The sequence below is a fragment of the Salvelinus alpinus genome, chromosome 1, assembly GCF_045679555.1.
Source record: "Salvelinus alpinus chromosome 1, SLU_Salpinus.1, whole genome shotgun sequence".
NCBI classification, from domain to species: domain Eukaryota; kingdom Metazoa; phylum Chordata; class Actinopteri; order Salmoniformes; family Salmonidae; genus Salvelinus; species Salvelinus alpinus.
The window spans coordinates 13,417,780-13,432,423 of record NC_092086.1 but is presented as its reverse complement, the minus strand read 5'-3'; the positions used below and the strand labels follow the sequence as shown (position 1 = coordinate 13,432,423).

The 14,644-nt window shown below is 45.0% G+C and overlaps 1 protein-coding gene across 2 annotated transcripts in view; it reads right to left on the bottom strand.

The window, feature by feature from the left end:
- The window catches only part of alg1 (ALG1 chitobiosyldiphosphodolichol beta-mannosyltransferase), a 17,814-nt gene extending 3,446 nt beyond the window's left edge, over window positions 1–14,368 (bottom strand). Inside the window, exons 1-10 of one of the 2 annotated variants that reach the window (XM_071391459.1) lie at window positions 14,039–14,368; window positions 13,798–13,875; window positions 12,709–12,812; window positions 9,583–9,731; window positions 8,504–8,593; window positions 6,028–6,138; window positions 3,342–3,463; window positions 2,506–2,544; window positions 1,738–1,797; window positions 170–280 (exon numbers count right to left, since the gene is read on the bottom strand). In XM_071391459.1, the coding sequence (XP_071247560.1) occupies window positions 170–280; window positions 1,738–1,797; window positions 2,506–2,544; window positions 3,342–3,463; window positions 6,028–6,138; window positions 8,504–8,593; window positions 9,583–9,731; window positions 12,709–12,812; window positions 13,798–13,875; window positions 14,039–14,330 (1,156 nt within the window). In that variant the 5' untranslated portion in view covers window positions 14,331–14,368. Of the gene's footprint in view, window positions 1–169; window positions 281–1,737; window positions 1,798–2,505; window positions 2,545–3,341; window positions 3,464–6,027; window positions 6,139–8,503; window positions 8,594–9,582; window positions 9,732–12,332; window positions 12,341–12,708; window positions 12,813–13,797; window positions 13,876–14,038 lie in introns of those variants that run through there. The other variant, XM_071391468.1, reaches the window with a different exon arrangement.
- Between the last annotated feature and the right edge of the window lie 276 nt (window positions 14,369–14,644).

Genomic DNA, 14,644 nt, shown 5'->3' with positions numbered 1-14,644 from the left:
ACACACACACACACACACACACACACACACACACACACACACACACACACACACACACACACACACACACACACACACACAGATCTGCTGAGCCTGGGACAGGGAGAACATCCACAACATCAGTACACAGACAGACCTGCTGAGACTGGGACAGGGAGACCACACTAACCTAGCAGAACAGGGTAGTCCTCCGCCTCCAGCCATGGAGTACAGATCTTCACGTGCTCAAAGCTCAGGGTGTCTATCAGCTTCCTGTAGTGGTCCTTCTGAGGACCCTTACCTGTTCTCACACACACAGGGAATTGAAACAATACGTATCTAGGGTTAACAGCATAGGACCGACAAGAATTGTAAAGGTTTTTCTCAGTTGGTTTAATCTGGCAACAACAGGTTAGTTGATAATGTAATTGTTTGTGAGGCTTCTCAATCAAATCACATTTATTCATAAGGCCCCTTTTTACATCAGCATTTGATGCAAACGCTGTGTTTACACAGGCAGCCCAATTCTGATATTTTGCCCAATTATTGGCAAAAGACTTGATCTGATTGGTCAAAAGACCAAATCAGACGCAACATGTAAAAGTGCTTTACTCTAATCCGGCCTAGACCTCACAGACTGGCAGCATGTAACTGTCAACACTATAGTTACCTGTGAACTCACAGACCTGCAGCAGGACACTGTCAACACTATAGTTACCTGTGATGACACAGACCTGCAGCAGTACACTGTCAACACTATAGTTACCTGTGATGACACAGACCTGCAGCAGTATACTGTCAACACTATAGTTACCTGTGATGACACAGACCTGCAGCAGGACACTGTCAACACTATAGTTACCTGTGATGACACAGACCTGCAGCAGTACACTGTCAACACTATAGTTACCTGTGATGACACAGACCTGCAGCAGTACACTGTCAACACTATAGTTACCTGTGATGACACAGACCTGCAGCAGTACACTGTCAACACTATAGTTACCTGTGATGACACAGACCTGCAGCACACTGTCAACACTATAGTTACCTGTGATGACAGACTGGCAGCAGTACACTGTCAACACTATAGTTACCTGTGATGACACAGACCAGCAGCAGTCCACTGTCAACACTATAGTTACCTGTGATGACACAGACCTGCAGCACACTGTCAACACTATAGTTACCTGTGATGACACACACTGGCAGCAGTACACTGTCAACACTATAGTTACCTGTGATGACAGACTGGCAGCAGTACACTGTCAACACTATAGTTACCTGTGATGACACAGACCAGCAGCAGTCCACTGTCAACACTATAGTTACCTGTGATGACACACACTGGCAGCAGTACACTGTCAACACTATAGTTACCTGTGATGACAGACTGGCAGCAGTACACTGTCAACACTATAGTTACCTGTGATGACACAGACTGGCAGCAGGACACTGTCAACACTATAGTTACCTGTGATGACAGACTGGCAGCAGTACACTGTCAACACTATAGTTACCTGTGATGACACAGACTGGCAGCAGGACACTGTCAACACTATAGTTACCTGTGATGACACAGACCTGCAGCAGAACACTCTCAACACTATAGTTACCTGTGATGACAGACCTGCAGCAGAACACTGTCAACACTATAGTTACCTGTGATGACACAGACCAGCAGCAGGACACTGTCAACACTATAGTTACATGTGATGACACAGACCTGCAGCAGTACACTGTCAACACTATAGTTACCTGTGATGACACAGACCAGCGAGGGAAGAGAGGCTCCTGCTTCCACAAACCCCTCGTAGTCTGGTAGAGAAAACACACAAGGTTAATTCAAGGGTGTGTATCCCAAACAGGAACCCTACTCCCTACGTAGTGCACTACCTTTTGACCAGAGCCCCATGGACCCTAAGAGGACACCACTGAGAGGTCTCCTTCCTTTCTCTCTTAGAATCACTGATTAGACGTGATTGATTCTAATTAAGAATGATTAGACAGGTGAATTATAGTCACTGATTAGACGTGATTGATTCTAATTAAGAATGACTAGACAGGTGAATTATAGTCACTGATTAGACGTGATTGATTCTAATTAAGAATGACTAGACAGGTGAATTATAGTCACTGATTAGACGTGATTGATTCTAATTAAGAATGACTAGACAGGTGAATTATAGTCACTGATTAGACATGATTGATTCTAATTAAGAATGACTAGACGGGTGAATTATAGTCACTGATTAGACGTGATTGATTCTAATTAAGAATGACTAGACAGGTGAATTCCAGTGCTCCACCACATGGCTTTCATCTGTTAAGTCTTTTCTAATCAGAGATGACTTCAAAGAAGGAAGGATGGATGGGAGGGAAGAAGGATGGATGGATGGGAGGAAGGATGGGAGGAAGGAAGGATGGGAGGAAGGATGGATGGGAGGAAGGATGGATGAGAGGAAGGATGGATGAGAGGAAGGATGCTCTTTAAAATGGGGCTCAACTGCAGATGATAATGATTACCTTCCAGAGCCTTCAGCAGAATGGAGAAGTCCTCATCCTCTGTTGAACACAGACAGGGGAAACAGTGAGAGACCCTAACAAGTATTTACACCTGACAGCTGTGTGTACTATGTCGACTAAACACATAGAGCCAGAATTGCATTTTATGTCCAACACAGAAAACCTCTAGTCTGATCCTCATCCTGACCTGATTCTGAACAGAATGTAATCTGTCCCTAGTCTGATCCCAATCCTGACCTGACTCCAAACAGAATGTAATCTGGCTCTAGTCTGATCCCAATCCTGACCTGACTCCAAACAGAATGTAATCTGGCTCTAGTCTGATCCCAATCCTGACCTGACTCCAAACAGAATGTAAACTGGCTCTAGTCTGATCCCCATCCTGACCTGACTCCAAACAGAATGTAATCTGGCTAGTCTGATCCCCATCCTGACCTGACTCCAAACAGAATGTAATCTGGCTAGTCTGATCCCCATCCTGACCTGATTCTAAACAGAATGTAATCTGGCTCTAGTCTGATCCCATCCTAACCTGACTCCAAACAGAATGTAGTCCCAATCCTGACCTGACTCCAAACAGAATGTAATCTGGCTCTAGTCTGATCCCCATCCTGACCTGACTCCAAACAGAATGTAAACTGGCGCGAAAGGATGTTTGGACCATTAAGATTGGGGTAAAAATCCAGAAAAACGTTCCATTTAAACTGAATAAAATGCAGTCTCCTGGTGCTTATGAAATGGCACCTTATTCCCTATGTATTGTACAACTTTTGACCAGAGCCCTATGGAGAATAGGGTGCCATTTGGCACTCAAACTGTGCCTGTGGGGTACTGACCAGTCCAGCTGGTGCTACTGATCAGTAGGGCAGGTCGACCTGAGGTCAAGGTCACAGAAAGGTCACTGGGGTCACGACCTGTAAACGCTGTTCTCTCCGTCTCACCACCAGGGCGCTCACCACTGTAACAGACACAGTGGTTATAACATGTCTATGATAGTTCTTTATCTCTCCAATAAAAACAGAAACACAGTGATTATAACATGTGTTATGTCATGTCTGTTAAATGTATTTGTTAGAGTAATGACATTATAATAACTGTCCAGCAACGTTGGATAACTGTAGTACAGGCCCCTTGTTCCTCCGGGAACCAAGAGGATAACTGTAGTACAGGCCCTGTGTTCCTCCAGAACCAAGAGGATAACTGTAGTACAGGCCCCGTGTTCCTCCAGAACCAAGAGGATAACTGTAGTACAGGCCCTGTGTTCCTCCAGAACCAAGAGGATAACTGTAGTACAGGCCCCGTGTTCCTCCAGGAACCAAGAGGATAACTGTAGTACAGGCCCCGTGTTCCTCCAGGAACCAAGAGGATAACTGTAGTACAGGCCCCATGTTCCTCCAGAACCAAGAGGATAACTGTAGTACAGGCCCTATGTTCCTCCAGGAACCAAGAGGATAACTGTAGTACAGGCCCCGTGTTCCTCCAGGAACCAAGAGGATAACTGTAGTACAGGCCCTGTGTTCCTCCAGGAACCAAGAGGATAACTGTAGTACAGGCCCCATGTTCCTCCAGGAACCAAGAGGATAACTGTAGTACAGGCCCTATGTTCCTCCAGGAACCAAGAGGATAACTGTAGTACAGGCCCCTTGTTCCTCCAGAACCAAGAGGATAACTGTAGTACAGGCCCCGTGTTCCTCCAGGAACCAAGAGGATAACTGTAGTACAGGCCCCTTGTTCCTCCAGAACCAAGAGGATAACTGTAGTACAGGCCCCATGTTCCTCCAGGAACCAAGAGGATAACTGTAGTACAGGCCCTATGTTCCTCCAGGAACCAAGAGGATAACTGTAGTACAGGTCCCGTGTTCCTCCAGGAACCAAGAGGATAACTGTAGTACAGGCCCTGTGTTCCTCCAGAACCAAGAGGATAACTGTAGTACAGGCCCCGTGTTCCTCCAGGAACCAAGAGGATAACTGTAGTACAGGCCCCGTGTTCCTCCAGAACCAAGAAGATAACTGTAGTACAGGCCCCGTGTTCCTCCAGAACCAAGAGGATAACTGTAGTACAGGCCCTGTGTTCCTCCAGGAACCAAGAGGATAACTGTAGTACAGGCCCTGTGTTCCTCCAGAACCAAGAGGATAACTGTAGTACAGGCCCTGTGTTCCTCCAGAACCAAGAGGATAACTGTAGTACAGGCCCTGTGTTCCTCCAGAACCAAGAGGATAACTATAGTACAGGCCCTGTGTTCCTCCAGAACCAAGAGGATAACTGTAGTACAGGCCCTGTGTTCCTCCAGAACCAAGAGGATAACTGTAGTACAGGCCCTGTGTTCCTCCAGAACCAAGAGGATAACTGTAGTACAGGCCCCGTGTTCCTCCAGAACCAAGAGGATAACTGTAGTACAGGCCCTGTGTTCCTCCAGGAACCAAGAGGATAACTGTAGTACAGGCCCTGTGTTCCTCCAGAACCAAGAGGATAACTGTAGTACAGGCCCTGTGTTCCTCCAGAACCAAGAGGATAACTGTAGTACAGGCCCTGTGTTCCTCCAGAACCAAGAGGATAACTGTAGTACAGGCCCTGTGTTCCTCCAGAACCAAGAGGATAACTGTAGTACAGGCCCTGTGTTCCTCCAGAACCAAGAGGATAACTGTAGTACAGGCCCTGTGTTCCTCCAGAACCAAGAGGATAACTGTAGTACAGGCCCTGTGTTCCTCCAGAACCAAGAGGATAACTGTAGTACAGGCCCTGTGTTCTTCCAGGAACCAAGAGGATAACTGTAGTACAGGCCCTATGTTCCTCCAGAACCAAGAGGATAACTGTAGTACAGGCCCTGTGTTCCTCCAGAACCAAGAGGATAAGCGTAGTACAGGCCCTATGTTCCTCCAGGAACCAAGAGGATAACTGTAGTACAGGCCCTATGTTCCTCCAGGAACCAAGAGGATAACTGTAGTACAGGCCCTGTGTTCCTCCAGAACAAAGAGGATAACTATAGTACAGGCCCCTTGTTCCTCCAGGAACCAAGAGGATAACTGTAGTACAGGCCCCGTGTTCCTCCAGGAACCAAGAGGATAACTGTAGTACAGGCCCTATGTTCCTCCAGAACAAAGAGGATAACTATAGTACAGGCCCCTTGTTCCTCCAGGAACCAAGAGTATAACTATAGTACAGGCCCCTTGTTCCTCCAGGAACCAAGAGGATAACTGTAGTACAGGCCCCGTGTTCCTCCAGAACAAAGAGGATAACTATAGTACAGGCCACTTGTTCCTCCATGAACCAAGAGGATAACTGTAGTACAGGCCCTATGTTCCTCCAGGAACCAAGAGGATAACTGTAGTACAGGCCCTATGTTCCTCCAGAACCAAGAGGATAACTGTAGTACAGGCCCCGTGTTCCTCCAGGAACCAATAGGATACCCCCAGACCTGGAACTGAGGGTTAGTCTTGACCAGCCTCATCAACAGACTATACTAGACCTGGAACTGAGGGATAGTCTTGGCCAGCCTCATCAACAGACTATACTAGACTCACCAGACCTGGAACTGAGGGATAGTCTTGGCCAGCCTCATGAACAGCTGGTGCTTTAGGTCTACTGAAGTCTCCTTGAAGATAGCAGGTGGCTTATCATACAATGTGGTCGCCCTATAGGAGGAGAATAAGACAGTTGGCTTGTCATACAATGTGGTCGCCCAATAGGAGGAGAATAAGACAGTTGGCTTGTCATACAATGTGGTCACCCTATAGGAGGAGAATAAGACAGTTGGCTTGTCATACAATGTGGTCGCCCTATAGGAGGAGAATAAGACAGTTGGCTTGTCATACAATGTGGTCGCCCAATAGGAGGAGAATAAGACAGTTGGCTTGTCATACAATGTGGTCGCCCTATAGGAGGAGAATAAGACAGTTGGCTTGTCATACAATGTGGTCGCCCAATAGGAGGAGAATAAGACAGTTGGCTTGTCATACAATGTGGTCGCCCTATAGGAGGAGAATAAGACAGTTGGCTTGTCATACAATGTGGTCGCCCAATAGGAGGAGAATAAGACAGTTGGCTTGTCATACAATGTGGTCGCCCAATAGGAGGAGAATAAGACAGGTGGCTTGTCATACAATGTGGTCGCCCAATAGGAGGAGAATAAGACAGTTGGCTTGTCATACAATGTGGTCGCCCAATAGGAGGAGAATAAGACAATGAGTCAAGACAATAGTAGTCAACCATCTTCTCTTTCTGTTGCCTGTAAACCCAATCATCTGGGAAAGACCACTACTACTTTCAGACAAGACAGCTGTAGACAGACAATAGTTTGATCTTGCATAGGAAACCATTGTCATGTAGGCCTACACTGTAGATGTGTCTCCACATCCTGTCATTAGACGTGTCTCCACATCCTGTCATGTCTGTAGACGTGTCTCCACATCCTGTCATTAGACGTGTCTCCACATCCTGTCATGTCTGTAGACGTGTCTCCACATCCTGTCATGTCCTTAGACGTGTCTCCACATCCTGTCATGTCATTAGACGTGTCTCCACATCCTGTCATGTCTGTAGATATGTCTCCACATCCTGTCATGTCATTAGACGTGTCTCCACATCCTGTCATGTCTGTAGATATGTCTCCACATCCCGTCATGTCTGTAGACGTGTCTCCACATCCTGTCATTAGACGTGTCTCCACATCCTGTCATGTCTGTAGACGTGTCTCCACATCCTGTCATGTCCTTAGACGTGTCTCCACATCCTGTCATGTCATTAGACGTGTCTCCACATCCTGTCATGTCTGTAGATATGTCTCCACATCCTGTCATGTCATTAGACGTGTCTCCACATCCTGTCATGTCTGTAGATATGTCTCCACATCCCGTCATGTCTGTAGACGTGTCTCCACATCCTGTCATGTCATTAGACGTGTCTCCACATTCTGTCATGTCATTAGACGTGTCTCCACATCCTGTCATGTCATTAGATATGTCTCCACATCCTGTCATGTCATTAGATATGTCTCCACATCCTGTCATGTGTGTAGATATGTCTCCACATCCTGTCATGTGTGTAGATATGTCTCCACATCCTGTCATGTGTGTAGATATGTCTCCACATCCTGTCATGTCATTAGATATGTCTCCACATCCTGTCATGTGTGTAGATGTGTCTCCACATCCTGCCATGTCATTAGATATGTCTCCACATCCTGTCATGTGTGTAGATATGTCTCCACATCCTGCCATGTCATTAGATATGTCTCCACATCCTGTCATGTGTGTAGATATGTCTCCACATCCTGTCATGTGTGTAGATATGTCTCCACATCCTGCCATGTCATTAGATATGTCTCCACATCCTGTCATGTCTGTAGGTAGAACGGGTCTTTCAAAGTATTACAGCCGGTCCCAAGCCCCTCCCCTAACCCAGATACGTAAAGTGGAAGCAGTATGGAGGCCGGTTTGCCACTACACTGCTTATACCTATCCAGACCCTTCAGACATGTCATGACCAAGGGGTTAGTCATGGCCAAGGGGAAGAGATAGGGATAGATTCAGACTCCCCACTGCATCGGTCTGTCCCTCCCTCCGCACGTCTATCTATCTGTCCCTCCGTCCGTCTGTCTATCTGTCCCTCCGTCCGTCTGTCTATCTGTCCCTCCGTCCGTCTGTTCTGTCCCTCCGTCCGTCTGTCTGTCCCTCCGTCCGTCTGTCTGTCTGTCCCTCCGTCCGTCCGTCTGTCTGTCCCTCCGTCCGTCTGTCTATCTGTGTCTGTACGTCTGTTTATTGGTGTCTGTCCATCCGTCTGTCCATCGATGTCTGTCTGTCTGTCCCTCCGTCCGTCTGTCTATCTGTGTCTGTACGTCTATCTGTGTCTGTCTGTCTGTTTATTGGTGTATGTCCGTCCGTCTATCTGTGTCTGTCCATCCGTCTGTCCATCGATGTCTGTCTGTCTGTCCGTCCGTCGTCTATCTATCTCCAGATGGATTGATTGACAGACGGATGTTGAAAGTAAAACAATCCTCACCTGATGTTCCAGTTGTTCTGAAGGTCTTCCTTCATAGCGTTGGTGACACAAAGGTTATGGCTGGAGAATCGCCCAAACAACTGCTCATACCTGCCAGAGACAGGACAGGGGACAAGAACATGGGTCCTATTCATTAATGCACAACGTAGATAAACAGTCTGAAACAATTTCTTGTACAAATTCAGGTAGGTCCCTCCCTGATCTGCCCGTTTAGTTCCCACTGAAGAAGACCATGTTCATGCAAAGCTGTAGATGAATTCAGAAAGTATTCAGACCCCTTGACTTTTTCCACATTTGTTACAGAGATGGTTGTCCTTCTGGAAGGGTGTCCCATTTCCACAGAGGAACTCTAGAGCTCGGTCAGAGTGACCATCGGGTTCTTGGTCACCTCGATGACCAGGGCCCTTCTCCCCTGATTGCTCAGTTTGGCTGGGTGGCCAGCTGTAGGAAGAGTTTTGGTTGTTCCAATCTTCTTCCACTAAAGAATGATGTAGGCCACTGTGTTCTTGGGGACCTTCAATGCTACAGACATGGTACCCTTCCCTAGATCTGTGCCTCGACACAATCATGTCTCAGAGCTCTACGGACATGCTCTGACATGCACTGTCAACTGTAGAACCTTGTATAGACAGGTGTGTGCCTTTCCAAATCATGTCCAATCAATTGAATTTACCACAGGTGGACTCCAATCAAGTTGTAGAAACATCACAAGGATGATCAATGGAAACAGGATGTACCTGAGCTCAATTTCACGTCTCATAGCAAAGGGTCTGAAGACTTGTGTAAATACGTTTTGTTTGTTTGTACATTTGCAACATTTTCCCAAAAACTATTTTTGCTTTGTCATTATGGGGTATTGTGATGTCATTATGGGGTATTGTGATGTCATTATGGGGTATTGTGATGTCATTATGGGGTATTGTGTGCAGATTGATGAGGATTTTTGTTTATTTAATCCATTTTAGAATAAGGTTATAAAGTAACAAAATGTGGAAAAAGGGAAGGGGTCTGAATACTTTCCGAATGCACTGTATTGAATAGGGATCTATTTGGGACTCAGCCATGGTGATGTTACTGACCACTGTGCCAGCCTGACGATGGGGTGGTCCGGGCCGTGTGAGAGGGCCATGATGGTGTAGCCGTAGTTGTGCCAGTCAATGATGAACCTGGATCCTCTCAGACCACACACCAGCCATGTCACCATTATACTGGGCAGTCCTGGAGGATTCTGGGGGAGAAAGAGACCGAATAACACACCAGCCATGTCACCACTATACTGGGCAGTCCTGGAGGATTCTGGGGGAGGAAGAGATCGAATAACACACCAGGCTTGTCACCACTATACTGGGCAGTCCTGGAGGATTCTGGGGGAGAAAGAGATCGAATAACACACCAGGCTTGTCACCACTATACTGGGCAGTCCTGGAGGATTCTGGGGGAGGAAGAGACCAAATAACACACCAGCCATGTCACCACTATACTAAGCAGTCCTAGAGGATTCTGGGGGAGGAAGAGGTCAATAACACACCAGCCATGTCACCACTATCCTGGGCAGTCCTGGAGGATTCTGGGGGAGGAAGAGGTCAATAACACACCAGCCATGTCACCATTATACTGGGCAGTCCTGGAGGATTCTGGGGGAGGCGGAGGTCAATAACACACCAGCCATGTCACCACTATACTGGGCAGTCCTGGAGGATTCTGGGGGAGGAAGAGCCCAAATAACACACCAGCCATGTCACCACTATACTGGGCAGTCCTGGAGGATTCTGGGGGAGGAAGAGGTCAATAACACACCAGCCATGTCACCACTATACTGAGCAGTCCTAGAGGATTCTGGGGGAGGAGGCGGTCAATAACACACCAGCCATGTCACCACTATACTGGGCAGTCCTAGAGGATTCTGGGGGAGGAAGAGGTCAATAACACACCAGCCATGTCACCACTATACTGGGCAGTCCTGGAGGATTCTGGGGGAGGAAGAGGTCAATAACACACCAGCCATGTCACCACTATACTGGGCAGTCATGGAGGATTCTGGGGGAGGAAGAGAACGAATAACACACCGGGCTTGTCACCACTATACTGGGCAGTCCTGGAGGATTCTGGGGGAGGAAGAGACCAAATAACACACCAGCCATGTCACCACTATACTGTGCAGTCCTGGAGGATTCTGGGGGAGGAGGAGGTCAATAACACACCAGCCATGTCACCACTATACTGGGCAGTCCTGGAGGATTCTGGGGGAGGAAGAGGTCAATAACACACCAGCCATGTCACCACTATACTGGGCAGTCCTGGAGGATTCTGGGGGAGGAGGCAAGTACAATAGAACAGAATAGAATAAGAATAGAAGTAGAATATAATTTAAAGAAGTAGGATAGAACACAATAGAACACAATAGAATGACAGGTCAGGTCCTTAATAAACACTATTAAAACCAACATTAAATTCAACCTTTACTACAGCAAAACACATGAACAGCATCCTACCAATTGTTTAATGGGGAAATCACAGCAGTATCTGTAGATGTCTCAGGACACAAACATCATCCTACCAGTTGTTTTGGGGTGAAATCACAGCAGTATCTGTAGATGTCTCAGGACACAAACAGCATCCTACCAGTTGTTCTATGGGGAAATCACAGCAGTATCTGTAGATGTCTCAGGACACAAACAGCATCCTACCAGTTGTTTAATGGGGAAATCACAGCAGTATCTGTAGATGTCTCAGGACACAAACAGCATCCTACCAGTTGTTTAATGGGGAAATCACAGCAGTATCTGTAGATGTCTCAGGACACAAACAGCATCCTACCAGTTGTTTTGGGGTGAAATCACAGCAGTGTCTGTAGATGTCTCAGGACACAAACATCATCCTACCAGTTGTTCTATGGGGAAATCACAGCAGTATCTGTAGATGTCTCAGGACACAAACAGCATCCTACCAGTTGTTTAATGGGGAAATCACAGCAGTATCTGTAGATGTCTCAGGACACAAACAGCATCCTACCAGTTGTTTTGGGGTGAAATCACAGCAGTGTCTGTAGATGTCTCAGGACACAAACATCATCCTACCAGTTGTTCTATGGGGAAATCACAGCAGTATCTGTAGATGTCTCAGGACACAAACATCATCCTACCAGTTGTTCTATGGGGAAATCACAGCAGTATCTGTAGATGTCTCAGGACACAAACAGCATCCTACCAGTTGTTTAATGGGGAAATCACAGCAGTATCTGTAGATGTCTCAGGACACAAACAGCATCCTACCAGTTGTTTAATGGGGAAATCACAGCAGTATCTGTAGATGTCTCAGGACACAAACAGCATCCTACCAGTTGTTTAATGGGGAAATCACAGCAGTATCTGTAGATGTCTCAGGACACAAACAGCATCCTACCAGTTGTTTAATGGGGAAATCACAGCAGTATCTGTAGATGTCTCAGGACACAAACATCATCCTACCAGTTGTTCTATGGGGAAATCACAGCAGTATCTGTAGATGTCTCAGGACACAAACATCATCCTACCAGTTGTTTAATGGGGAAATCACAGCAGTATCTGTAGATGTCTCAGGACACAAACAGCATCCTACCAGTTGTTTAATGGGGAAATCACAGCAGTATCTGTAGATGTCTCAGGACACAAACATCATCCTACCAGTTGTTTAATGGGGAAATCACAGCAGTATCTGTAGATGTCTCTGGACATATGACATGATAGGTTAGAGAACAGAATAAATGAAAGTTCACAGGTTTTTCTGCAAGTTCTTCCAGTCAATAAGTAGGAATGTTTACATTATGTTTATTATATTGTAGTAGAAATACCTGCATGAGAATATAGAACACACACACACACACACACAGCAGAGTGTATTGTAGAACTATACCTGCATGAGAATATAGAACACACACACAGCAGAGTGTATTGTAGAACTATACATGCATGAGAATATGGGACACACACACAGCAGAGTGTATTGTAGAACTATACCTGCATGAGAATATAGAACACACACACAGCAGAGTGTATTGTAGAACTATACCTGCATGAGAATATAGAACACACACACAGCAGAGTGTATTGTAGAACTATACCTGCATGAGAATATAGAACACACACACAGCAGAGTGTATTGTAGAACTATACCTGCATGAGAATATAGAACACACACACACAGCAGCGTGTATTGTAGAACTATACCTGCATGAGAATATGGGACTGGACGTCAGTCTTCAATAACACCAGGAGAAGCTGCAGGGACTGGAGAATCACCTTGGTAACATAGCTCACCATCCTAGGACCCACTGGAAACAGACAGACAGATGGATTTCCCTCTCAGTGCTCTGGTAGTGGCTCTCAGAACCAGGCTATATTATGGGATAGATTCAAGACCTAACTACTGTTATACAACCAGTGATTAGTAATGGAATAAATATTCGGTAATATGGAATAAATAAATATACGGTAATATGGCATTCATATACAGTAATATAGTATACATATATAGTATACATATACAGTAATATCGTATACATATACAGTAATATAGTATACATATACAGTAATATAGTATACATATATAGTATACATATACAGTAATATAGTATACATATACAGTAATATAGTATACATATATGGCATTAATAAATATACTGTAATATGGCATTAATATACTGTAATATGGCATACATATACAGTAATATAGTATACATATACAGTAATATAGTATACATATATAGTAATATAGTATACATATATAGTATACATATACAGTAATATCGTATACATATACAGTAATATAGTATACATATACAGTAATATAGTATACATATATAGTATACATATACAGTAATATAGTATACATATACAGTAATATAGTATACATACCGTAATACAGTATACATATACAGTAACATAGTATACATATACAGAAATATGGTATACATATACAGTAACATGGTATACATATACAGTAATATAGTATACATATACAGTAACATGGTATACATATACAGTAATATGGTATACATATACAGTAATATAGTATACAGTAACATGGTATACATATACAGAAATATGGTATACATATATGGTATACATATACGGTAATATAGTATACATATACAGTAACATGGTATACATATACAGTAATATGGTATACATATACAGTAACATGGTATACATATACAGAAATATGGTATACATATATGGTATACATATACGGTAATATGGTATAACTATACGGTCATGGTAAATGCTGTAAACTCATTTCCAGATCAGTTCCAGTACCTTGGAGTCCTTTAACTTCTGTGATTGGGATGATTGTGATCCTCTCATCTCCAATCACATCCTGATGAGGCTTGGTACCTGACAAAAACCACAACATGTAGTCACAGTAGAGAAGAGTAGTCAGAAGAGCTAGAGTTGGCAAGAGCACAAACACATCTGGGACCCGGCCAGCAGGGAGGCCACAAATGAAAGTATAGCTCCATGTTTATTTGTACATATAACAATCAATCTATTAATTTACCAGGGAATCCAACAAACGTTACGCTGTAGCCGTGTTTGCTGAGCGAAAGGGCATGGTACTGCATGCGAGGGCTGCGTCCGATATCCCCCAGAACCAGCACACATACACGCCGCTCCGTCAACGCGTCTCTTCTCCGTAACTTCCGCAATAACTGGGTCACCAACACGGCAGTAACAGTAACGGAGACCAGTGTCCATAGTACATTTAAAGTGGTCAGGTAAAACCCTGCTAGTAATGCGAAACCTATCAGTGAAAGTGTCGCTAGAGTCATAAATGCACCGGCATCCGCCATGTTTGTTGTGACTGATGACGTGTCTCAGTGTGACGTGACGGGGGAGGAGGGGTTCAACTGGGATTTAAAGGTACCGTGCACCTACGGTGTCGTCATTAGACCAAACATTTGTTCAACTAAAACGACAGTCTCTAAAGCACAAATGCAGGTACCTCCCTTCCCGCTACGTTCCGTTTGCTTCCATTTAAGAAATGTTTTCCCATAGAATTGTATATTACATTTTGTGCCGCGTTCAAACAACTGTGAATCTCAGACTTCCGACTTCAGTGCGTTCAAGACAACTTGGAACTCGTAAAAAAAAACGAGCTCTGACT